Source organism: Porites lutea, chromosome 8, assembly GCF_958299795.1.
Source record: "Porites lutea chromosome 8, jaPorLute2.1, whole genome shotgun sequence".
In the NCBI taxonomy this organism is placed as follows: Eukaryota; Metazoa; Cnidaria; class Anthozoa; order Scleractinia; family Poritidae; genus Porites; species Porites lutea.
Genome location: NC_133208.1, coordinates 28,906,734 through 28,933,984, shown reverse-complemented (window position 1 = coordinate 28,933,984; position 27,251 = coordinate 28,906,734). Strand labels below are relative to the sequence as shown.

Sequence of the window (27,251 nt, the reverse complement as noted above, 5' to 3'; positions counted from 1 at the left end):
CGTCAGTTTAGTTTGTGAGATAATCAGTTGTCATCCGGATATGACATACAGTCAGAGCTGTCACTTAGATCTCAAGTTGCCGGGAAGTATTATGCTGTTAGTAGGTGGGGAAGTGTACAGCCATTGAGTTCTTTTGATCTCATTTTTCTTTTGTTTCCTAATAAAATAGCCGGTGATCATGCTCATAGTAGCCGGGGGAAATCCCCGGCCCCCAGCCCTTGGTGACAGCCCTGACCTTTACAGCACCAACAATATTTTGACTGTAGACTATAATAATGAATTTAAATATAATCAGAGCCCACTGACACTGTACTTACCTACTGTGGCATTCTCGTAAGCCGTTATAACCACTTTTTGAAGGGGATCAAAGAGAGGTTTCCGGTTTGCTTGTGCTAGAAACAGGGAAGAACGGTGGAGCAGTAAGATATTTTATTTACCGTGCAATTAGTTCGTACAGGAGCCGAACAAACGGCTGTCATAAATCAGTCAAATCATGATAATGATGATAATGACGATAATGATGATGATGATGATGATGATGATGATGATGATGATGATGATGATGATGTTGATGATGTTGATGATGATGATGATGAAAATACAACAACAATAAAAATTTCAACTGACTTCAAAACTATGATTTAACCGGGTGACCTCAGACGCCAATTTGATTTGTAATCTACTAGCTTTTCTTTTTTGTTTTCGTCGGTGGGGAGAAGAAGGGACGACTAATTTATCGAGACCGTACGTTTCATAATCCTAAAGGATATCTAAGACATATCTAAGACGTTTGCACCTATTGAATAACTGGCAACGTTTAATTACTGTGTAACATCAGACTTTAGGTTCCTGTTGTCCAAAAACCACGGGATAAATCGCTATCCAGAGGATAAGTAGGGAAATCAACAGGCCTTATCACGGTTTTGACGAGTAGGCAACCGCGTGAGAAATTACAGTGTTTGTATGAGAATCTAATGTCCAAAAATTTCGGTAAAACGGCTGTTCTGAAAAAAATATGAATTGTAAACTAAATTTTCACTCCTAACGATTCTTCTGAAAAAATCTGAGGTCGTTACATGCAGCTATATGCGTTAGAACCACTTTTTAAAATTTTCTAAACATTTGCCTGTAAACGTTTCCCGGAAAAAAAATGCAGACAAATATGTGGAAAATCTGAAGCAATCGCCTGGAGAAATTTAAGCACAGTAACGGCCCCCAAAATTTGATAGTAAAATCCTTTGCTGTGTAGCTTTAGTTTACAGTTCATATTTTTTTAAGAATAGCCGTTTTAGGGAAATTATTCGACATTGGATTCTCATTCAAACACTGTAATTTTTCACGCGGTTGCCTACTCGTCAAGATGGCGTCGAAAACCTTGATAAGACCTATTGTGTTATCCACTGGATAGCGTTATCCACCTTTCGAACAACTGAGCTGAGACGTTTAATTTGAAATATGATGCTTAATGCACCTGCGTTATTGTCCTAGTTTTTAATACCATGCAGACGTTTTAATAAAGAATGAGTTGCACTCAGGTTTATCGGCGAGAACTGACAACTCTAGTTGGTCGTCAAAGCGAGCCTTCAAACTGGGTTTTACGGGTTAATTAGTACACTTGTTCCGGGCGTTCAGATAATGGAGATCAAAGTAGCGGCACGTAATAGAGAGGGAACTTTCCGCCTCTCTGCAGCTTTATGGACTCCTGAAACAGGCTTACGCCACATCATGAGTCACTTGACCATGCAACTTCCTGTTAACTGGTTACGGTATTGCCACAAACAAAGGCTTCCGATAAATTTATTTTTTTCCGAAGTGTGTACGTTCTTTGCGAGCCTTTTATCATCATTTTGTTCTAAATTTATTCTAATTTTATTCCACCATTTATATCAGTTTAATTTACTTTTTCATCTTTTTACTTGCAATCAAGGTCAGCATCCTAAGACCCGTGTTATCCTCGCTGTCAGCTGATTTTTCTTGTGCCATCGAATTTTCGAAAAAAAAAATTTTTTTCGGTTTCTCAACCGATTGCATCAAAATAAAGAGATAGTACTTTTTTAACATCCTGTTCTAAATTAACAGACACGTCACGTCATTGAGGCATTAACAATCTTATTGTGATATGAAAGGAAAACCTGCAACATGTAAATAATTATATGCATAATTAGCTTCGACCACGCGACTGCATAAACCAACTCGCTTAAGCACCTAATACTTTTCCCTTTTTTTCAAGAAAAATAAATGTTTCAGCCCCCGCCAATGTTAAATCTCTTAACTCGTTTAATATCTTCAGCTTGTTTTGCAGGAAATCTTTCTCAAAGAAAGTATAACGCAACCAGATTGCGAAAGCAATTTAACACATCATATACACAGGCAAGTAGCTTGACATGATCATATCCCATCCTATTCAACATTTTTTTTCTCATTTCCCTCTTTCTGCGCGTTTCACTTTAACAAGGCGCTTCAGTTGATTACTGTTTGCGAAAATGAGTCACATGTTTTATTGTCTAAAAGCAATTCTCACAACCTTAAGGAAGAAAAAATTTGCATGATAAATATGACCTCTTTTCACTGAGTGTTGTTTGTAAGTCATTATCAAGTTCAGTAAAAAAGCATTACCGTAGCGAGAGCGGTTTCATGAGTAAGGAAGAAAATGATCAGTCTGCTACGGTCAAAACGATCAAATTATTTATTTCATTTGATCATTTTAAGTTAAAAACGAAAGAATATGGCCTTAATGAAAACAGCACAGATTCTGAAAGTAAATGTCAGTTCAGTATATTAAAAATTGCATTTACACGGCTAATAAGTACTACACCAAGAGAAAGGAGTAAATATTCGATAGATTATATATCTGTAAACATGTGAGTTCAAGTCACGATATTTTTTAGGAATTATATCAATGATAACAATAATTTGAAATGAACATATTGTCCATTTCGTGGCTTAATTATTCCTTATGACAGCCATGTCAGTATAAATTTCACTGTAAAGCAGATGTACCATTAGAATGCTGAAAGACCTTCGTGCACATCAAAAATGCAAAAGTGAGGAGTTTCTTGAAAGAGGTCATGCTTCTTGATTTCTTTAAAGCCAAGTTTTAGGCTTATAGCAAGGAAATGTTTCTGGATTTCGTAGATATGTCATCATATCGTAGATCCTATGGTATCATTCAGTGACCGCGTGCGTTGTAACAGTCAGTCTGCAAAGGTAGAGTTACAATGAAAATAGTGAATGTAAACATATGTAACTATAATTGTGCTTAAATCATAGTAGTGTTACCTTTTAAGATGTTCTTTGGAAACATCAGCAATTCCCGTTCTTAATTCTAAAGTGCGTGGTACACCTTTAGGCTCATTTTATTGTCAACGGCAACCGACTGGAACTTAGAGTATAGCGACATTTACATAAAGAACCTTTTACTCGTTTCACCTCATGAATATTATTTGCTTTAGTTCGCGACACTGATAATTAATGAATACAAGTAGACCATAACGTAACGTAGAGTATTTTCATGATTATCCAATTTGATTCGAATTCAGTTATTAATTTACAAATTCAAAACAAGACTTGCTTTCCGAAGTAAGGCCTGGTTCAAACGTCGAACTTAACATGTGCCGAACCTAATACCTATTTAGGTCGACCCAAACTATTAAGTTCGACTGTTGATTCAGACGGTCGAACTTTACATGTGCCGAACCTAATTCGTGGCGAAAAGAAATATCATCCTTACTGCTTAACATAGGGAAATAAACTGAAAAAAGTAAAATTCACCAAGCCTGGAAATTCTTGTTTTGAGTTTTAGTGTGATTTGTGTTCTGTTATAGCCAGCGTAGCTGGCGGTATTGTGTAGTAGTCGAGTGAGATTTGACGGCGGAGCCGTTGTAATATAGTCGAGTGGGATTTGACTGCGGAGCCGCCTCGTCAACCGCCTCGTCCCTTCTCCCTTTTTTTGGAACACGGCTCCGCCGCCAAAACTTTAATCTCGCACCCACACAATACCGCCAGCTACGCAGGCTAGTTCTGTTATGGCAAGGAGAGAGCTGAGGAGATAGTGATCGTGATATTTGGACAAAATAAAGTAACGCCATAAATTTTAAAATAAAGAAAAGCAACTTTTTAGAAGATCGTTTTAATCTGTCCAGTTTCAGTCTAAAAATTTTCAACGTGAATGCTGGTAATCGTCGTTACGCTTCTGTGAGTTCTGTCCGCAAAGGCGCGAAAACCAACTAAATAGCCAGTCAGAAGCTCGGTTATATTGAAAAAAACGTTAACATAATTTATGCCGGTTCGGCACATGTGAAATTCGACGTATGAATCGAAGTCGATCTTTTGCCGTTCTATTCGACAAGCTCAGTCGAAAAGAACGGCAGAGTCGACCCAAATACAAAAGTGCCGTTCCTAACTGATTAATACGTCGAACTTTACATGTGCCGAACCTATTAATTAGGTTCGGAACATGTAAAGTTCGACGTTTGAACCGCGGGCCAATGATAATATATTTAGTAGTAATATATAGTTTCCAATGATAACCTACTTGCAAAGCGGTTTCATCGCCATGCGACAATGTCTTTCTTCAGTTTATACGATTTGTTTTTATTGAATGTTATCACTCGCTGCCCAATGATATCGACCCTACTGAATCACTTGTCACAATACGCATTACACGCTAAAATATTGTGAAATACTCAACTATATAATTATAGCGCAAACTCTCGAGAACGCATTGCACAAACAAAAATTTTAATTCTAGCTTCTTTGTTTATTTCCTCATTTTTTTTCTGACGATACTCTTAGCAAGAGGTATAAACGTCTCCGAAACAATGATAGTATAACTTTGAAAAAACAACCTTCAATGTGTTTTAATTTATGATTAGAAAATCCGGTATCACTGACAAAACTTAGTTCCAAACCTCACTATATTTCAATCATTGTGACGACAAATTTAAATTTTAGTTTCATTTGCTACTGATGTACTCAATTGTGAAATTCAGCTAATCTATTTGACTATAACTGTAAATATGAATTAGAGGCGCAAAAATAGATACAGCACCTGCGAAGGAACCTGCAACGTCCAACGGAATGAATCTCTTCCGATTCAGATGCACTCGCAACTTCCCAAGCAACAAGTACTTTAGGGTTCAAATGTTCCTAATATCGTAAAGCTTTCGCGAAACAAGTTTTAACAAAGGTCAGCATTTTGATAAGGGAGGTTTTAGGCCTTGGAAATTCGGTGTTGAATGAATAAACAGCGAAAACTGCGTGAAACATCTAACGATGGATACCTGGCTTCATTGAAATATTTAACGGAGCTCACATTATGAATAATTACATACCAACATTTAGCAATTCCTGTCTTGTGTCTCCGTGTTCGATCTGTGTGATATTTTCAAGCTAAAAGCGTTACAATCCTTTTTTTAATAACGTTAAACTGTCTGCTAAGAGCTTTCTGTAGAACCAGCAGTTATTAACCACGGTTTATAAATTTTTAATAGGCGGTAATGTCCTAAAATATACTACTTTTATAGCTTTGGGAATCAGAACAATCGTAGCATTGTTAGTCCTACATTGGCCGAGATAGCTGAGGAAATTTTCAAACTAAAAACAATCCTTGAATTTGTAAACAATAGAAACGGACATCCTCTTATCGTGGTTTTTTTCAGAAGGTAATAGCATTTAAACAATGTATTTTTTTCTTGCTTCCATTTATAGTAAAATTTTTGAGTTCGGTAACTGAACAATGTAAACGAAACAGCTCGATCGCCCAGGCCAGGCCAGGCCTTGCCGATTTACTGTTGTCAAAAGCTCCTGTCCGATTGTAGTCAGTTCATTAGTGGATAGTCTATTTTTTTGTCTTAATTCCCTGACAAACTTGTTGCCAGCTTCAAACCAGTTGAATTGACTGGGGTGGTCCCTGCTCCCTGGCTCAGTGGACCGGGGTTAATTTTTTCAGTATTAGCAAATTTGTTCGACCTGCGATTAGCAACCTTTAATGTAAAATTTGTCCTCAAAAGGAGCCTAAAAACACTGCTGCCTCTCACGCATATTTCGGGGCTGTAGGGAGCGCTGCCGGGGATCAACTCTAACAGTCATATACTAGGGGCCAATCCGGTCTGGATAGCCTGTAACCAATTAAGCCAATAAGGAAAACTGAAAAGGTACCCAGTAAAACCTCGATAACTTGAACCTGGATAACTCAAATTCCCTGCTAATTCGAACTAAATTTTCTCTCCCTTGATCAAAATTTCACTGAAATTTACACCGGCCGAACTGTTTTTCGTTTCCCTTTAGAGTTCGAGTTACCGGGATTCTACTGTACTGCAATTAAATCGATCGAAGTAATTGTAGTTCGATGTACGTTTTAGTACTAGACAATATTGACCTTTTATTGGCCAGTTAAGATGGCTTGAGTCTTATTATCCACTTTTTTTTCTTGAACTGTGACGCCATGTCGATTTAGAGTTTTCTCAGCGGCTTTATGGAGTTATTTGTCGACTAAATTTACTAAATTTATCTTCTAAAAAAGAATTTGTTTCATGTTCACTGGTACCGTGTCACCCACTAGTTTACATAGTGACTCTCAACAAGGAGAGAAAAAACAACAACAACAACAACAACAAAACAGAGTATGAATCGACTATTCCCCAACTGGCCGCGGACCAAATTAACCAGCTGTAAGAATGACCGAGGAGTTGAAAGAATTTGGGAGTAGCAAGAACAACCTTTGGCCAGGGAGGGATTTTACACTCAGGAAGACTGGGTTGAATCCAGCGCCCCTAAGAGCTAGCCAATCGGCTATGCTGCCCATTTGTGCTGCCGTGCCACCCCCTTCAATTCAGGGTGTGGGATCGGCTATGTGCAGCTCACCATGTACCTCACGAGATCATGGGCGCTATTGGTGTACCCCATTTTGCGAAGCTAATGAAACAGTTCTATCTTGAATGCCAACAACAGCTTTCAGGCTCCTTTGAACGTAATTATCGGGACAGCTGACGGTTAACACCCATTGAGACCCTCTTTAGTTTACTAAATTAACTATCAGCATGTTCATTGTATGAATCAAGCACTGTATATATATTAACGGGATGACCAGAGGTTTCATTGCCAAAATTTTCCTCCATAATAAAGGTTAGTAAGGGACGAACCGGCTTGTGGGAGGGGGGGGGGGGGGGGGTGAAAAAGTTTCGGTGCATGAATTTTTTTTTAAGCCCACTTCTCTGCAAAAAGCACAAGCACAAGCTTTGCACGATTTTTTTCCCACACATGTCTTCTTTTGTAACTAATCTACGATTTACTTAAGATTTATATGATAATACAATGTCTAAGAGAATCATATCACTTATTATTATATACATACTGAGAAATACTCGCCAAAAAGCTATGTCGTAAATTTTCGTACGCAAATTAGTTCTAGCCAATCAGAGGAGCGAACGATGGTTTTCACACGTGAAAAATATGATACGTCCAATCAGAATCGCGAACGATGTTTTTTCACGTGTGAGAAAAATAATACGTCCAATCAGAAGCCACAGAGGTGTGTGAGTTTCGCGCCAAAATTCCCGCCTTTTATTGCAGCTTGCAGCGCCGCTTCGCACACATTCAAAGAGAAAAGTTTTACTCAAAGGGTTTTTCTCGCTTAAAAAGTGAAAAACATTTCGGAAATCGAGTGGAATAGTTTCGTTTAATTCACTGTCGATAAAGAAAACGGTAGAGAGCCGGCGAAACAACAGCGGAAAGGGAAAACAGAACGAGACGTAAGCTTTTGTTGTGCTTTTTGTCGGAGCTACTTTGCCTTTCATTTAAGCTTTAAGCTTATATTGAAACCGGCCATTTTACTTAAATTCACTCATTTTTAATTGTGCATTGACAACAAACAGTTAAGATTACTTATAGTTCTTGGATTACCTCATATCCTTACCGTCATTTATGTTTTTAACAAACGTTTTTACTAAAAAACTGATACTTCGTTTTCGTTGTCATTTTGCGGTAAGTGTGTAGCGGCAAGTTTTAGCATTTTTGAAAGATTTAAAATCAAACGGCCGCCAAAATGATGAATGTCTCAGTATCTATATAATAAACACAATACCACATGGAAAGTACTTTGTACGGTATTTATGCACTCGTTGTTTTTGTATCAGAAATCTCACTCGTTCGCTGCGCTCACTCGTTTGATTTCTGATACGTCAACGATTGGCGTAAATACCGTACGCCTGCACTTTCCATGAAGTATTCTCCATTTATTGTTTACCACTTGGTTCCTTTTTGCCGTTTGTCTGTTTAGCGTTTTTAAAATTTGTTTTGGCACATGAGCCGAAGACATTTTGACGTCTTCTGGATCTATTACCGAAAAGACCTGCTCAAGGCACAAAAGAATCTTTATATTTATATGTGTAATTCAACGAACAGAAAAAAAAATCGGCAAACTTGTCTCGTAGCACGCTTCCCCTAGCAGATTGTAACTGTTACCGAGTTTAGGCATTTTCGCAGTCACCTGCACGCTACTCTTCTTTCCTTCTTTTTCTTCACTTGATTCTTGTAAACAGTTTCTTCAAAACTTTTACTTCACAACTGCTTTGAAGTTCATTTTTGTTGCTATTATTGCTTTTTTAAAAATTTTTTTGTAAAGGCATTTTTCAAGTTCCCCAAAATTACTTTGTCTTGATACTACTTGTAAACATTTGCTGCTAACTTTTTTTCGAGGCCATCCCTTTCTCCATCCGAAATGTAAATCTCGCAAACATTTTCAAAACTGAGCGCCACACCAATAGATCATAGACAAAGACCACTCATAGAGGACTTTGTATTTTATGGAAAGCCAATAAGAAAAGTCCTGAATGACAATCTTTCGGGCCTCTTTAAAAAGAAAAGTAAACAGAGTAAGACAAAATAAATCCGAATTAAGAATTTCAATTCCCTTAATTATCTTTAGACATTGTTTTATGTTATCGTTCCCCCCCCCCCCCTTATCCTATACTTTTAATAACCTTAGATGCTATGCATGTGGCTTCCTCTGTAAGAATTTTTTTTACGTACCAGCGCTCGCGGGATTTGTTTTTAGACAAGTTTCCCTTGCAGGAATTTTTTTGGGGGAATTGTCACCCCACCTTCGGTTATTTATAATGGTCCATCGCTAACCTCGTGGCAAAAAGCTGTTTTGTTATGTATTCTAATTTTGTTCTTAGCTTAGCTTGTAAATCCTCAATCTAGAGATTGGCAAGCAATTATAACGACCATTATTTTTTAACAACAAACAATTCCTTGATGCTAATATTTCAATCGAATTTTATGTTTAGTATAAACTCTTTCAAGCGTGTATATCAAAATTGAGAAAAACTTAAGTTAACGTTTTTTCAAAAAACTGCCAGAAAGAAGATACTATATCTGAACAAGAAAATTTTTTTCTCGGTACAATGAAAATGTTGCAGCTCAGTATCACAGGGAAGTTCCGGAAAAGCTTAAACGCTTCAAGACGAAAAATAGGTCAGAGTAGGCTTTCGACCCGCACAGGAGTTTGTTACATCGATTTTCACAATTTCAGGCTTAAAAATGTAAACTCAAATGGTATATCAGTCATGGTTTCTTTGGTAATATTTTCTCTAGCCAGGTTAAAAGATTATTAGTAATTTACATTTAGCACCTCATCGCAAATCATGAACCATGTTCAAAACCTTAAGAAGAAACTCCAGGTTGACACTAACTGGTATGTTGAACTTACCTCCAGTACGACATAAACACGATTAAGATGATGTAGTACGTCGACTTCTTTTCGCAAGGCATTAAACAAAATTAATAAATATAACTCTTTCTCGTCGTTTGCATATTCGCTATGTCATCATTTACAACAGGTGATATCTAAACACTGATCATGAATAAGTAAAGATATCAGTTATGCTGTATTTATTTTGAGTATCTCTTTTTACAAGACTTGCTTTGACACTTTTCACCACCCTTTTTCTAGTAACAATGAAGTGATATTTTCAGCATAACAATGAACTGTTGGCGGAGGAGAATTTTTCCTTAATTATTCCCCCTTGAAGTCTTGTAATCTAAAGCATTTATTCATTTATTCCAACCACGTCTTCATTATCATGCAAATATATCAACAGCTTGCCTCGCATACACCAACGGAAAGAGGAATTATTTAAAGACTGAATTACCTATCATAAGGTGCAAAAGAAACCTATATTTTGTCATCGAAGTGAATAAACTTTTAACGAAGTTTGTAAGGACCACTGTTACTCAAGGTGATGTATGTAGACATTCACCACAAATCCTTGCTCGTAATTAATCTTCGTTGCCAGAAATCGAACGGTGGGAGTCTAAAAATCCTGTTACCAGCAGGGGTTTTAAAAACCATAGCAGCTACACAAATAAGGAAAAGCACGTGACTAAGACGGAAGAGCATAAAAAAAACATCACTAAATCCGCCTCTCTCCGCTGAGCGAGTGGCGTGCACTTTTTTACAAATGAAGCTAAAACTGAGTATACGTTTTACCTAAAGTTTGACTTTCTTTTATTTAACAGTTTGGTTCTTTTTCGCATAGGTGCAGTGAATCGGCTGATGCAAGTTTTAATTTTTGTCTTAGAACGCAAAAAGCCCGGCCTACTGGGAAATAAATTACTATGGCAGGAAAAGAACAGGAACCCCTGAAGATTTTGACAAAATGGTCCAAATTATACTAGAAGCTTGAAGAGCTTTTTTATATGACTGTTTGCTCCTTTTTGTTACAACATGCAGTTGGCTTCTTTCCGTGTTCATTAAAGGGCATGGAAGAGGTCTGAATTGTTTTCACAGCCTCAAAACGTTTAAATGCCTCTTTGACCCCTCAACAAATGTTTAATTCTTTGTTCTTCCTGCAGCTCCATTTCTGTAGGTGTTGCGATCTTGACTCTCTAAATTCCCGCACCTTAATTATCGACCGCTCTTACTTGAAGAGGCCTCTTCAATTCCATGGCTTTTATGAGCATTTTGCATTCTTCCCTGAACGTAGCGTTCATGTATCCGAATATCAGAGGGTTGATAATACTACTTAGCCCAACTAGGTACGTGGCAAAAAAGTATGCTTGCCTAGGAAGATCAAATGCTCCGTTCGCTATATCTATAGCTGTAATGATATAAAGAGGGGTCCAGCATACAAAGAAAGCAAAAATAATAGCAAACAATGTTTTTGTCATCAAAATATCGTCAAGTGACAGCCTATTGCTTGATATAGAAGTGACTGTCACATCTGGCACATTGCCAAGGCGATGGACTTTAGTTTCCATGGCAATAGAATCGTTCGTGTTGCGGCGGAGGTCTGTTCTGACGTTGTGCACCATTTTTGAGTGCTTTTTGACGGAGTTGTATATTCGAAAATAGCAAAAAGCGACGATTACCATGGGTAAGATTGTAAAGAAAACAATTCTATAAATTGATTGTTTTTCTCTAGAATTTTCGATGGCATAAAAACAGATCATCATTCCTGGATGAAAAGTGAAAGTATGGCCTCTAAGAAGGTAAGGCAACGGAGCAATGACTGCACAAAGTGACACGATGATGATTGACAGCAAGGTATATTTCCTTACGAAAAGCTTCGAATAAATCCGAGGACGCAGTACCCGAACGTAGCGATTGATAGCCGTCAGTGGGAACATAAGTTGAGCGATGTAAGCTAACACGACGCAACAAAATGCTTGGAATTGACAAGCGAACCAAGAGTACCTCCACTCTCCGTAAATGCTGACATCACACATAAACGGCATCACCAGCCCAGCCGTGAGGAGATCGGTAAGAGCGAGTACGAGGACATAAACACTTGTCATTCGTCGAAGACGATGGTTCTTGTAAGCCGCCCAGCACAGGACGCAGTTCAAAAACAAGGCTGCTATATTTAAAATCACACTAAGTAACGCTTCGACAACCACGGTAGCGTTTTGTCGACTTGAAAGAAGTTCCGCTAGGGTGCGAATCTCTAACACGTTTTGCGACGTAACATTTGACATGTTTGCCAAAAGACGTTCTGTCACAACAACGCGTTTACAAAGTACTAACTTTTCACTGAATCCCCTGCAGTTATACATATCTTCGGGAAATTAAAATTTATAATTGCATTCAAATTTCATTTTAAATTTCAAGTCCTGCCCACGTCTATAAATAAAGCTATTGATAGCCTTAGCATTGTGAAATACTAGATTGAAGTAAATGATTAAGTGATTCGATGTCCGATTTTTTTACATTCGTGTTTTACTTTTAGGGATAAACCTTGTCAAAAAGATGTATAACCTTTTATTATGTTCAATCTGTCTGCCAGAACGACTGTCTCCTTTTCCCAAGGACTCAGTCTGCTGCAATTAATGTACATTCATAGCTGGGAATTAAAATTCAATAGGTTTTAAATTGAAACAGATCCGGCATTTTTAGATTTAAAATGGACGATAAGACCTGTCAAATAAGAGGCTGACAGCGTTTACAATACTAGTTAAATTACATCAGCATATTTTTTTTAATACAGTGGAACCCCTTTAATACGATCACCAATGGGCCAAAAAAATTTGGCCGTATTATTTACGAGCGTTTTTTTTTTACAAGAAAATGTATGGCGATTTTTGCCAGGTGGCCAAAAAAAGTGGTGGCGTAATAAGAAGGTGGCCGTAAGGCGAGGTTTCACTGTAAACAAATTAAAGAAAACGCATATTTTCGAGCAAAGTATGGCCTTAAACGTGTTACTTAGGAACCTAAACTAATAACTAATTCTATTAATCACGTTTGGAGATCTTATTAAAGTGTTCATAAAATGATTATTAGACTCTATACCGACTGTCTGATTATTCATTACGACCATCAATAAACATTGATCGGAAATATTTTTTTACTTTCAGCAGTATAACTATCACAATGATCTCTTCCGTGTTTGTTTGTTTGTCCGTTTATTTTATTTTTTGCTGCGAACCGAGCCTTCTTTTGTCTTCTTGAGTGGGGAGGAGAAAAGGAAGCTCTGTCTGAATCACGTCAAGCCTTTGAGGTTTCCCAAGCCCGAACTTCAATCTTCGTGTCCATCTTGTTTTGTATTTGCTCACTTATTTTCCCAGTGCGAGCATTCTTTATTGATAATCCGATGATCATAACTGAACCCGCAATGACATGCGCAAGGCTATTAAGCCTGGGTTCGAAACCATATCCCAGCAGCGAGTAGGCTTTTGTCAATTGTGCTCGAAAAACGAGCATATTATGCTCCTGGCATTGCTCAAAGTTTATGGAAATTATGCCGGAATTGTGCTCTTTTCTCTGAATTATGCTTCTCGTATTTAAATTATGCCGCTTGGTTTTAAGCGAAATAAAGGCTGAACACCGGGTAAACACAAGTGTTCGACGAGGAGGACGCCATCTTTGATCTTAGATCCCAGGCAGCTCGCTACTGAGTCGTACGACTGGGGCCTGAAACCAAGAAACATGACAACGACCAAACAAAAAAACAAACAAACATCGTTTATTCCACTCTTTGTAGTAAAGACTGAATTGTCAAGTGATAAAATTAACAACAATGATACTATAATATATATAAAATGTAATGAAACTAATCTAAACATTTAAAAGTAATAAAATCATTCACTCTTTTGGTTCTAATGTAACGGAGTAGACGTTTCTTAGTCAGATCTAATATTGTATGAGTTATTGGTACACTAACAACTTCATGACGAGCGCGCAGCGTCTATGCAGAGATAAACTTGCAACTTATAACAAGTCGTCTTACCTCAAGAAACTTTCTAGAAACACCATTCAGTAAGTAGAAGTATATTCAGTACGAAATTAGGACGATTTTTCATAACGTGCTAGCAGTGCTTTTCTTTAAAAAGCGCTAAAAATTATGCTCGTTCTGCCAAATTATGCTAAACATTATGCTAGCGCAATCGACAAAAGCCTAGCAGAGAGCCGCACATGCTCAACAAAGATCTTACTCTATTTATGAAGAGGCTTTCTCGAGTACGTAAAAATCGAGCGCGAGCGAAAGAAGGGATCTGCTTGAAGGGCGTAAGACAAGGAAGCGAAATGAGCAACTTTTATCTTACCCAGGGTAGGTCATAGTTTGATTTTACGGTGGTACACCTCTACCCAAACATCCCTTTACAATCAGTAATATTTATTTTTCCTTATTGCTACTGCTCTTTCAAAGAAATTGTGCTTTTTAGATACAATAAAACCCCGCAACTTAGAACTTGGATTTTAAGAACCAGTGTTAGGCTAAAATTTGCCAGTTAAGCCCCTCTATATAAGAACCTGTTTAGCCTAAAGTTTGAGACAGGTTCTCAGTCTTAAAATGTATGAAAAATGTTGTACACTTGGGCAAATAAGTCAACATTCAGAATCCTGTTTGGAGACAGGTGCCTTATCATTCCAACTGCAAGGTAAGGGTATGCAGATATTATATGAGAGATAAGCTGAAGCACTAAATACTCTTAGCTATACTGTATTTTTGCCTTCAGAAAATAAGTATCTATTTTTCAATCAATAATAAGATCCTATAAATGGCTAAACTTTTGCTTACCCTTTATAAAAACCTATTTAGGCTAACGTAGAAAAATGCTGGTTCCTAGTTGCGGGGTTACGTTTTACTGTATTTTACGCCATCCAGTACTGTATTCAAAATACTAAATGAGCTAGCCAAGCCTTGGTGATTTCAAACCTCCAGAGGGATACTCAGATAAGTGGACTGTTAGTGCCTCTTTGGAAAAAGCCTGTTTACTCATAAATGAAGGAGAAAAAAAGTGTCGGCGATTGGGATTTGTCCCCGTGAAGAGTTCTTAAAGCGGAGGTCCGCCCAGCTGTAAGTTAAAATGAATACTACTATCAATCAAACAGTTATACGCTTTACCGAAATTGTGAGAGCATCCCGACGGAAAGGGCCAAATGATTTTGACGATTTTAATAAAGGAAAAAGAAAACCCGTGCGACGACCCTACAAAAAATAAAAACTGGTTCTTAACCGAATTTTTAATATCCAAGTGTGAGGACATAAATTTCAACAGTTAAACAAGGCCATCTGTGATATGTTATAGGAAAAAATCTGACGAATCTTGCTTTCACCACTTGACTGAGTTTCTGTCTTACGACACTCTTCACAACGGTACTTGCTTGGAAAACCTGCAAGTGAAAAACAAATAGCCCTTAGCAGTATAGTAGGGATGCTTTATCCCGTTTGTTTGTAGTGGAATTCATTAGTTGATGATGTCATAGCCCATAAGTATTTATCAGTGGCGGATCCAGGGGAGGGGATCGGGGAGCCCACCCCCCCCCCCGTATTTTTACGCAAACTGAGGCCCGAAGGGCCGAAAAAAGATTTTTTGAAGACCACCCCCCCCTTTTATAAGGGTCTGGATGACGCCCCCCCCCCCCCCATCTCAAGGTCTGGATCCGGCACTGTTTATCTCATAAAGGAAATGAGGGGAGGTTGTGTCACGGCTGGCTAGTTCACTTTGTTTATAAACACGCAAATTACGCGACATAATTCGCTATGAAATTTGAGAAACAATTTTTGAATGACAAAATCACTGCTTCTTGTAAAACAAATATATCTCCCAAGGACTATCTCAATCGTTGCAAACAACAAAAATTAATTTTTTGAAATACCAGTGCCAAGGCTAACAAGTTTTCAAACACCACAATTGCTTCCTCTTCAATCTTCTGCATGTTTGTCCATCTGTGTGATCTCTGCCTTCTCTTTTATTTACTTTGCTATTTATACTTCCTTTTACCATTGTGAGCGGTTCATTTTGATGTTTCACTCAATTTCGTGGCAGTTCCCAGTGTTTGAATTTTGACTGATTTGTCGGACACAGCTTAAGTCTTAAAGATAGCGTCAGGTACTATTTTAAAGATGTTTTAACCAGTTTGGCGAGTTCTTAGTTATTTTCAAATCGCTGCTTTCATGCTTTCTTTTTAAACTGAGTGCATCACGTCCTTGATTGTTCATGAAGTCACCTTCGATTTAAATAAATTCAAAGTCAATATGAGTCCATACGACTACTTATTTTGCATGTGTGGCCTCAAACAGCAGAAAATAAAATCAGATCTCAATCGTTCAAAAGGTGGATAACGCTATCTACCGGATAAACAGACATTTAGCCACTGGACAACACAATTGGTTTCCCTAAATACAGTTACCCACTTGATAGCGATCTAGATCCGTTGAAGAGCGCTATCCAGCTTTGGGGCCTGCACGCACCGTGTACCGTAACCCCCCCTCCCCCCTCCCCCCTCTCCCCTCTCCCCCGTCCCAGCCCCGCTCAGAAAAGTCAGAAACAGCGGGAGACTGGGTTTAGCTGCACGTAAGCTAAGTAAAGGTGATTAAGTTATACGCATATAGTTTACCTTTTTCGCCTTGTTCTCTTCGTACGTGTTCCAGGTTAATCCATCCACTGAAAGTCGTAGGTAATACGTTTTGGCATAGTCGACAGTGTTTAACGTTTGCGTGGCCACTGCACAAACAGAATGCACCGCGCCCATATCAACTTGAAGATAGTCTGTCCTGTCACTAGTGCTCGTTGGACACCATCGGCTTCCCCTTTTTGTATTGATCCTTCCGTAGTACGGTTGATAACCCGAATTGTAAACTGTGCTTGCCGTCATTCTGGCATCTGGTATCTTTTTTGGGTCCGTTACCCCTACAGCTTTACATGCTACAGAAAAGGCAAAGCGGATTTATCAGGCAATCCAAATCATCTTTGACAAGTATAACGTACATCTCTATAAAAATACACTTTTCTATTCTTTCGCAGACTTCAGTAAAAATATACAGTTTACACAAATTAAGGAGAAACTTATTTACAAGTCATTTGCAAGTGCCATTCCTTTCCATCAATTTTAAGCGAATCTTGCCCGGGGTAGCATTTCGCCAGTACGATCCAGTTAACATGAATGGAAATATATGAAATGACTCATATGGTGAACTCCGGATAAAAATATGAAAGTGGAAATGATTCTCACAGTTGAATAAACAAACTTACAACAACAATGTGTTTAATTAAAGAAAATAATATTTAGTTTACAATACTTGATGTGCTGCAAATAGCTATAATGCTAATCTAGGCAGGACAACAGCCTATTGTAAGTGGTTGAAAAAGAAACTGAAAAAATTAAGGCTTGACTGGGAATATCGATCGAACCCTGACCTTTGCGATGACCAGACGTAGTTCAAAATATGAGTCATTTCATACATTTCCGCTCGTGTAAATCTGAGGATAAATAAAGGTAACGTATGTATGTTATGTATTCCTACATCGGGCGGGTATATTACTGAAGAATCTACAATGGCCTGCTCTCCAGTTGGCTTGCATGATTTAGCTTACTGGATTATAACGAGCGTTGCGTCCGGTCAGGCCCGGGTTTCACCGTTTAGGTTGTTTATTCAACTGCGAGAATCACTTCCATTTTCACACCATCCAGTGAATTTTTAAAAGGGGTTTGGGCTGCTTACGGAGAAGAACTCTGTAACGTGTCCACCCTTTTTTTTTTATCCAACTGAATTTTAAGCGATAGCCTGTAGCGAGACAACGATGCCGGTGGGAATCAATAATTATATAAAGCGAACTGTGTGGATGCTGTGGAAGCAAAACGACCATAAAGATTATTTTATAGAAGTACCTACCAATTACAACTTCACATCGTTTTCCAGTCCAGCCACTTCTACATTCACAGCTGTAGTTTCCTCCGCCTTCTTCATGACAGGTTCCTTCATTAAGGCATGGACTGTAATAGCAGGCTGGAAACAAGAACGCGACAACCAGAAACCGTAAGGCAGTTATAAAGACATATACAGATGAACAGAACAGGGTAAATACCCTCATTTACTTACTAAATGATGAAAATAAATACAATAACCTAACAGACGGTTTCATCAACGGGGGACAATCAGCAAGAACGATAGTGGGTGATTTATATACGACAACTCAAAATCTAGAATTGCAAAACAGTTTAGTTAGTGATTTATTGATTAAACAGTTATGAATAGCAAAAACATAATTTAACCGTAATTTAATTTAACCGTAGAAACGTTCATATAGAACTGCATAGAAAAGGTTACAATCTTTATTTGTAATTCATGGAACTAGGCCTAAATAAGCTTCATTACTACTTTTAAAAAAGATCAACAACTGAAGTCGTTCGATGCACTCTCTCAAGATAATTTTCAATTGTTATAATCAAAGTAGTGTGAATCTTTAACTAAATATACTTTGAGTATTTTGATCAATGTTGGAAGATTTTCCGGGTTACTGATAAAATAGGCGTACAAACCTCCTTGCTGTACAATCAAGTTCATCGTGGCCTTTTTTGTTCCCATGCTGTTTGTTGCTATGCATTGGTACAAACCGCTGTCTACTCGACGTAGGTTACTGATAGTGAGGTTACCCGCCTTCACCTCAGTTCTGTTAGCTGGAAAAGACATAATCACTCTGACCCAGGTTACCTTGGGAGCTGGAAACCCTTCTGCCTTGCAGGTTTCTTGAATCGAGGTGAATTCTATTTTTGTGACCAGCAGTGGGGGTGCTCTAGTAAAGATCGGAAGACCTGAAAGACGAAAAAAAAAATGAAAATCAGTGAAAATCATACACTGAATGATGATAACCATGCTCACGAAGACAACAATGATGATGACGATGATGACGACGACGGCGATGATGATGATAATGATGTACAAACATTAACCACAAGGGACTGCAAAGGACCGCAAACGAATATGCCGAAGAACGTAGGATCTGTAAAGACCTGATTAGAAAAAATGATAATGTAGACATATTAAATTCTGCAAGTACAATACTGCAATGCTGATCGTACTATAGCTACGTGAAAATTAACTCTGCAAGACATCAACACGACACCGAAAGAACTCAAAACAGAGCGAGATTGTAGCCATAGAAATTACCGGATCTATAAAAGATCTACGGCCCAAAAATTCATAAAGTACAAACATTAACCACAAGGGACTGCAAAGGACCGCAAACGAATATGCCGAAGAACGTAGGATCTGTAAAGACCTGATCAGCAAAAATAACAATGTAGACATATTAAATTCTGCAAGCAGAATACTGCAATGCTGATCGTATGTATTTTTGGGCCGTAGATCCGATATGCTGTAATTCTTGCATGGTTTTGTCCATGTTTTTAGGTTGGTTTTGGCCAATTCCTTATTTTCTCTGCGAGACATCAACTTGACACCTGGACTCTTGCCTCCCAGAAGGCACGTGGTATGGCGTCATTCTGTGGGTGTTAAGAGTTCTGGGTCAGGGCTAAAATCAGAGTGCGCGGATATTTTTCATCAGAGCCTCAAAGAGGGCGAAACAGCTGTCTATGGCTACAATCCCGCTCTGTTTTGAGTTCTTTCGGTGTCGTGTTGAGGTCTTGCAGAGTTAGTTTAAACGTAGTACGATCAGCTTTGCAGTATTCTGCTTGCAGAATTTAATATGTCTACATGATGAGGATGATGGTGATAATGATGATTGCAGTAATAATTTCAACCCTCCGTTACAGCCGGCATCAGTTTAGAATTTCTACACTGTCTCGTTTCTCAGACGTCATTTCGCGGGGAAACCGGTCGCGAAATGTCAGCTGTTTTCTCAGGCTAAATTCAGAGCTGAGGCCTCAATTTTCATGAGTCAGTGTAATCAATTAAGTTTCAACACTATCATCAACATGATATTAATTTGAGGAGGACTCGGAAAAAAAAAAAAATCCGAGTCCGAGATGGGATTTGAACCCACGACCCTCCGTGATCTAGTCGGATGCTCTAACCACTTAAGCTACTGGAGACCCTATGGTGAGCAAGGGCCAATTTGTGGGTCTCGACTGGAACCGCATCACGCGGCTACACAGCCAAGTAATGATAGGCACACAAGAAGTGAAGAACTCACTAACAGCATCGCGCTGTCACCTTAAAGCATATCAAAGATGCGGCCAACCAACCTCCAAAGTGAGTATATTAAAGATGAAACAACAACAACATGATATTAATTTGAGGAGGACTCGGAAAAAAAAAATCCGACTCCCAGATGGGATTTGAACCCACGACCCTCCGTGATCTAGATCTAGATCGCCAATTTGTGGCCACAAATTGGCCCTTGCTCACCATAGAGTCTCCAGTAGCTCAAGTGGTTAGAGCATCCGACTAGATCACGGAGGGTCGTGGGTTCAAATCCCATCTGGGACTCGGATTTTTTTTTTTTCCGAGTCCTCCTCAAATTAATATCATGTTGTTGTTGTTTCATCTTTAACACTATCATCGAAAAAGCTTTAGGCACGATCACAATTTGCCTATTTCATCTAACTTTAATTGTTCGTTTCGTATTTGGAGTGCTGCTTTCGTTTGTTCCCCTGACTTACTTTAATTATTGTACTAAGATAGTGACGACCACAGTCAGGAGGGTATTAATCTGCCCCTGACCATAATGAATGATATCCGAGGGTGCACCAACAGCAGCTTCTTGCGACAATGAATTGTGCTCTTGCTAGAAAATAGCGTTAGATTTTTACTTACCTCTAACAGTCAAATTTCCACTGGCCCCAGACGATCCAAGAATACTTGTCGCGACACATGCGTACTTTCCAGCATCGCTGTAATTTATGTTTTTGACAATTAACTCTCCTTTCTTAATCAAATACTTTGCACCTGACAAAAGCTTTTTGCCTTTGAAACGCCATTCGACACTAGGAGTAGGATTTCCTCCAACCGTGCAATAGAAAGTCGCATTTCCTCCCTCATCTCGTGTCTGCTCTGCTGGCGTCAGCATCACTTGTGGAGCAGATATCGATTCTCCAGGCCTTCCAGGTGGTCCCGGCATGCCTTTTGGCCCAGGTTCTCCTTTGTCTCCCTTTTCTCCACTCGGTCCAGCGGGCCCCGTCATTCCTGTTTTTCCGGATTTTCCAGGAGGTCCCATGCGACCTTGAGGACCTTTCTTTCCCTTTGGTCCTCTCCTGCCACGTGATCCCCTTGCTCCAGTGGGACCAGGGTATCCGGGGGGACCTGCAGGACATACCTTCTCACTTGACTTACAGTACTTGGTGGGCATAAGTTGTTCAAACTGTTTGCCGATTTCTTCTCGCACTTCATTTATGGTTATGGTAGCTGAAGTTACGTTCGAAACCGTTCTCCGGTTTCTAGGCTTCGCGTCTGCTCTTAATTCCCCTGAATCGGAAGAAAAGAAGCTATTGATTTTTATGCTTTAAGGTTCAGAAATCATTTAAAACTCCGATCTGCATTTGATCCCAAAAATATGTTTCAAAAACTCATAATTTTAATTCATAAAGAAAAAACAAAAGAAATTAATGTTTAATGAGGGCCAGTTATACTCTGATAAAGACAAGACTAAACTTAATGTCCATTTTTTAGACCAAAATAATCCCAAACCTAAATATTAGTGAGCAAGTATAAGTTGATCCATATCAGAGAATTTGAAGCCTTTCAAAACAAATTGCTGTCGTGTACTATCAGGTTTAAAAGCTCGAGTCATACTCTCCTGCTCGTTATTTAAACAGTACTTTAAATTTAATTAGTTAGTTAAGAGTCATTGTCAGAGAAAACCGGGCGGTGCCAAAAGATTGGGGCCAGCCGATTTCCTTTATTTTTTCAGCATTTAAAACCAAGCTGATAAGATTAACTTTGGTGACATTAAGAAGATTTCCCGACGTTTCACTCCCGAGATTGACCACCCCCCTAGTTTTTGGCCAAAGGAAACCCTAAAAACTACCAAAAACAATGGCAATTTCTCGGGTCTAAGACAATTTATCCTTAAGGAATGAGTGCACAGTTTTTTTTCTGAAGCTAAATCACCTAATAGCAAACGTTTTGGGTGCTTAAAATCATATCTTTAGTTTAACAGTAATTTCTCCAGATAAACTGCTAATGGTATTGTTCAGTAGCTGCCTTCTCTGTTGCTGTTCCTCTACTTCGTCGGACCAGATACTGATTTCTTCTTCTGGGATACTTTGTTGGGATGATTGTGATGATGATGAAACCATCTCTTGTTCTGCATTAGATGTTACCAGAGCGCCCTGATCTTCATTCTGCTATGGTAGTTCAAATAGATCTTCATCACCAGCCACTTGAGACTGTCAGTGCGATAAAAGGGATATTAACTACATTTCCATAATTTTTCTGTTACGTTGTTACCGAGAATGGAGCCACAGAAAAGGGAGTTACAGGACTCCTTAACCAGTAAAAACCACTAAAAGTTGCAAACAGACTAAAACTTGAAACCGAATTTTCGGTTTGTTGTCATCCAAAAATTTTGATACCATGGCAACGTGACGTAACGACTTCTTCTCTCTATTGCATTCAAACCTTTCCCGGTACTAGAGCCTACCCCTCGTCCTTACATTAGAGAGATTAATTAGAATCACGGCAAACAGCAAACGTCGATTTGCCGCATCTTTTTTATTGTACTTTACTAGTCACGATATCTACACAAATAGAAGTTTCAACTGAAAGCGATCTATACACTGATGTACTCACTATAGCTTAGTCGCTTTATTTTGTTATAATTTTTGTTTTAATAATTTGTTTTTTAATTGATAGATTTGTTACGTAATAATATGTTAGAGCAAGCATTTATGAAAGTGAAAATGTTCTCCCCTCTCTCCAAAATAAAAATCTTGGTGTCACATTACACCCTTCCCCCTCCCCCATAAAGGCCACTCTTTACAACGCCCCTTCAAAAAGTGGCCGTTGTAGAGTGGTACTGGTTGGACTGCATCAAGCTGGCAGGTCGCAAAAAACGTTAGAGTGGGGATAGCCAGTCCATCTAACTCCATCTATTTTCAAACTGAAAAAAGAGGCATTAACGTTGGCAATGCTATCTATCGCTTTTTCGTTCTCAGTTCCTAGCTTCCCAGCAAATGATACTTTTTTTTCCAAATTCCCTCCCCCCCCCCCTGAGTTTTCCCATTCACGTTTCTTTCACGGTTTTTCGGTTGTTCTTCTTTTGTTTTCTTTTACAGTCTTGGATAGGTTTTTAAATATTTAAACCTGTTGTTAAGTGTTTCAGATGCCTAGCTTAAATTGCGTGACTAAAGAAAGCAAATACACAACCTGCTGATCGCCCCTTCCTCTTTCAGAGTCTTTTACATGGCGTAGTCTGTAATGCTCTTTACGACAATTTACACAAATAGCTAATACAAATGAAATACATAAAGATTAAAAATGTAACTCTTACTCCAACCCCTCAAAATCGAATTTCATACATAGTTTCTGGGACAGCTAAATTTTATACATTGAGTTTCAATATTGTCATCAGTGAAGTGGAAAAATACTAGCACTTAAAAACATTTTAAGAAAATAGCGCGAGATGAATGATTACTTCTTATTTGAATTAATTTTCCTGTTCTAAAATAATCTGAAAAACGTTTACAGTTGTAGTTTATAGTTCCTGTTCAGGTAGGCGTGTCACGCTGTAGCTTCTGTCACGACAACACTTGAAAAGACTTTTTGTGGCAAAAAAGGCTTCCGTTTAGCATGCGAAGCGCAGACGTATTTCCGGTCGTCGCTTCTCTCTCTCCGTTATTTTTCGGAGGGAGAGAAGCGACGACCGGAAATACGTCTGCGCTTCGCAGGCTAGCTTCCGTTCTGAATAAAAGTATCTTGCTTGCTCACCCCGTCCTCGGAGACCCAGGGGCAGTCAGTCTGTGCTTGAAAACTTTCGTCACGCCTTTTCTCCCGACCCGACTGACTGCCCCTGGGTCTCCGAGGATGGATCACCCTTGTTTGATTTATGGCACATCCAAAAAAATTTACCCCCACCCCCCGCGTTTCTGTTGATATAGTAGCGCTTTCAAATTTGCAACTTGATGCCAGCGCTTCCACTACAATAGTCATACTCGATACGCCAAGAGCCTAGAGTCTTTCGTGATATTTATGGAAAACGTAATTTACCAGGTAGCATCGACAAAAGGATTTTAAAGTAATAAGAGCCAGTCACTGGACCCAACTGGGACAGCAGCATTGTGTAAAGCAAAGATTTCCTTGGACATTGCGTAATTGACACGGCGTGAGTCCTTGACTTGCTTGCGTTGACCTTTGTGCGATGGATAGCAACATGTCGAACTTTTACGACCTCTCCAGTCGACTGTCAGGTCTCTTCTGTGTTTAGGACAGATGGTCATGGCTGCTACGCTGTCTTGAGATAAATCGAAGTGTCCTGCTCTGTTCAAGATGAGCTCCTTCTCAGTGATTTCTATTCCTTCGGATCGCCATCCTCTCTTGCTACTCACACCAAGTCCCAGTAAGTGTGGTGTTATGTCTTCTTTACAAGCATCCAGCGGCAGAACATTTGTATTAGATCCGTAAGAACTACAAGGTGACTCTTGTGAAGCGAACGAACAGTTCATATTTTAAAGCAAGTGTGGTACAACGAAAGTACGCAAATTTCGGCTAGTCGTAAATGAAACCTGATAACCCAGCAGCGCGCGAGACATATAGATGTTGCTCGATCTCAAATTACGCAGCTACAATTATACGTGTAAGTCGTTTATTAATTTCTTAATTTCATATTTTGGCAAACAAAAATTTTCTGCAAAATCCAAGTAAAAAATATTCTCCTGAAACTTTATATGACTGAAAATTCGTCGCACAGACAATTTAAAAATCGTCCATTCATTTCTTTATAATTAATTATAATTAATACGTCTGCTTTATAATTTGTATCATACATGTACGACTGCAACGGTTTCCGCTGTTCCAAAGTAAGGTTGATTTCTTTTCATTGCAGTATCCTTTCCAAATTATTATTTTTTTTATACGGGTGATGAAGTTTTCAGCCGTCTAAAGTTACAATTTAAAGGCCATTGCCAAAAAGCAAGGTTACATGCTTTATGCAAAATACCGCAAAATCACGTTCACGAAAATAGGCTTCCTGTGAAAAGAGTTTCTTGAACCAATCAATACTTTTTTTCTTTTGACTTAGAAGGGTATAGACTATTGTAAAATGGAATTATTTAACAAATAAACAGCCGCACTTTCAAGAAAATGGGCTTAGAAAATCGCCGAAATTCGCTGTCCTGTAACAGTCACGCAACATACCCGGGTTAAAACCCTTGGGCAAAATTACCGTTACTCTAAAAATTTGATTTTATGCATCCAAAACGTTTAATTTACAGTACTTTAGCCTCAGAAAAAAATCTGTGCACTAATTCCTTAAGGAAAAATTGTTTTAGACCCGAGAAATTGCCATTGTTTTTGGTGGTTTTTAGGGCTTCCCTTGGCCAAAAACTAGGGGGGTGGTCAATCTCGGGAGTGAAAAGCCGGAAAATCTTGTTAATGACACCAAGGTTAATCGTATCAGCTTGGTTTTAAATGCTGAAAATATAAATTAAAGGAAATCGGCTGACCCCAATCTTTTGGCACCGCCCGGTTTCCTCTGACAATGGCTCTTAATTGATCGACCTCTGACTGCTCTCTGAGCTTAAGCAGTTTCAGTTTACGAGGAATATTCACCCGTGGCAAATCAGGGCCTTCCTAAGCCATTCTCTAAACTTTTCTGTCAGTCGCATTTCTACCCTCGTTGCATTCTCTGAAAAGCTTCTGAAGTTACGATGAAGCTGATATAAATTAAGCCATTCGTACTTTCGTACTATCTTATAATCAGTTTATATTTGAAATATCCTGATAAAGCAATGGAATCTAAATTACACGATCGAGTTTTGAAACTCGAGTAAAATGCCCATTGTATCAATTGAACTCGTTTAACCCTGAACATAAACTGACTATGGTCGATCAAACTTACTTTCATTATCAGCCGTAGTTGTCTTCAACTTGTTTAAAAGATGTCTGGCGGATTCTTCTGTTGGCATAAGTGTCGTTATTTTATGGTGTTCCAGCGAGCTGCCAGTCTTAACAATGATTTCCAGAGGAAACATGTTAACGCGATTTTCAAGGACAGCTAGTCGCTCGTTAGTTGTTTCATTCTTCACCCAGAGACATCCGCAAGCAAAAAGTAGCATCACAGACAGAAAAGATGGCTGAATGGATGGAAGACAATCATGTACTCGCCGAGATTTCGAAGAGTTCGAGGAATCCATTTCTGCCAAGTTCAAATCGTTTTCCAATTCCCTCAGAGATACAGGAAGACGGACTCAGTGGAAAAAAGCCAAAAATTTGATCCTGGTATAAACAAGTGTATTCATTAAACGGAATATTTTTGTTTTCGTATGTACACGTACTGATTCTTGTTGACCTGAACAGCACACATATGTCACGAAAGGAAACCTTTATACGATGGAGTGGTGTTTAATTACGTGTCATAAAAACAAAACAAAATCTAGGAAGCCAATCGGCACGCGCGGCCTCTATTGCGGTGAACAAACGTGTTTTTTTTAGGGGGCTGGGGTGGGATGGTGACGGTGGTGGTGGTAGGGAGAGGACGAGTCCTCCACGGTTAATTCGTCGCGGCACTGACGAGTCAACAGGAGACAGGGGCACGGGTGATGTAGACACGCAAGGACATTTTACCTTCCCCCCTTCCCACGTCGTCCTTTGACGCCTTCTACTCTCTTTAAGTTTTCTCACAAAATCAAAGAAGGCGACTGGCTGCAGGAAACTCTAGAAGCAAAAAGTCGACATGAGACGTTTCGCGTTTCTCATAACCTACCCTGCTAAAAGATTCCGGGTGGATTTGAGGGATGATGTATTCAACGGTCGCCTAATATGCTTACCCGAATATCTGCCCCGGATTCTCGATTTTTGCCGCTGGACTGTCACATTTGTATTAGGAGGTCTTCCTGTAGCAATCATACCTTAATTATAACTCTTAAGAACATAAATGTGGTATTACACCTTGTTGTAACATACTGTGTTAATGTTGTTTATTGATGCTCATGATAGTTCGATTTTTACAAATTGAGGGTGGGGACGTGGAAGCTTATCTCTCTCTATTCTACACACACTTAACCGCGATTAGAAAAGTCATTTACTGGGTTGCATTTCATAATTGTAGCTGCTAAACATATCAGAGTAATGCAGGTCTGTGGTTCAGCTTCAGATCTGATTGCTTTGGCCCGAGCTCCGGCCATTGGCCCATATCAAGTGTTTTCAGTTGGTATAAATTCTTTTTTTTACTTTATATGTAATTTCCCATTTGTACATTTTTTAAGACTTAAGCTTTCACAACACATTTCAACAAGCAAGTAATTAAGCCAATATAGACAATCCTCAGAAGTACAAAAATCAGGTTAAAAGCTAATAATCTTACGACTAAATTAAGTTACGAAGCAAAATCAATTCTTTCTTAAAAAGTTG

At 38.9% G+C, this 27,251-nt stretch overlaps 2 protein-coding genes across 2 annotated transcripts; both read right to left on the bottom strand.

Moving 5' to 3' along the window:
* Nucleotides 1–9,896: 9,896 nt before the first annotated feature.
* LOC140946262 (melatonin receptor type 1A-like) lies at nucleotides 9,897–12,113 on the bottom strand. Its single transcript, XM_073395355.1, has one exon. The coding sequence runs from the start codon at nucleotides 12,055–12,057 to the stop codon at nucleotides 10,906–10,908; it is 1,152 nt and encodes a 383-aa protein (XP_073251456.1). The 5' UTR covers nucleotides 12,058–12,113; the 3' UTR covers nucleotides 9,897–10,905.
* A 1,329-nt stretch (nucleotides 12,114–13,442) lies between these two features.
* On the bottom strand, nucleotides 13,443–26,127 carry LOC140946254 (uncharacterized). The gene is made up of 6 exons (XM_073395347.1): nucleotides 25,741–26,127; nucleotides 20,502–21,149; nucleotides 18,266–18,538; nucleotides 17,619–17,732; nucleotides 16,343–16,650; nucleotides 13,443–15,115 (listed from the first exon to the last, which is right to left on the bottom strand). Exons 1-6 carry the CDS (start codon nucleotides 26,033–26,035, stop codon nucleotides 14,966–14,968), a joined length of 1,788 nt encoding a protein of 595 aa, XP_073251448.1. The 5' UTR covers nucleotides 26,036–26,127; the 3' UTR covers nucleotides 13,443–14,965.
* Between the last annotated feature and the right edge of the window lie 1,124 nt (nucleotides 26,128–27,251).

Bases quoted from the DNA above. Each gene is read 5' to 3' on its own strand.
- LOC140946262 (XM_073395355.1), bottom strand. From the start codon at position 12,057: ATGTATAACTGCAGGGGATTCAGTGAAAAGTTAGTACTTTGTAAACGC.
- LOC140946254 (XM_073395347.1), bottom strand. From the start codon at position 26,035: ATGGATTCCTCGAACTCTTCGAAATCTCGGCGAGTACATGATTGTCTT. The intron at 21,150-25,740 runs GTAAGTTTGATC...CTTCCGATTCAG, and splicing joins AACTACGGCTGATAATGAAA to GGGAATTAAGAGCAGACGCG. The intron at 15,116-16,342 runs GTAAACTATATG...TTTCACTTGCAG, and splicing joins AAGAGAACAAGGCGAAAAAG to GTTTTCCAAGCAAGTACCGT.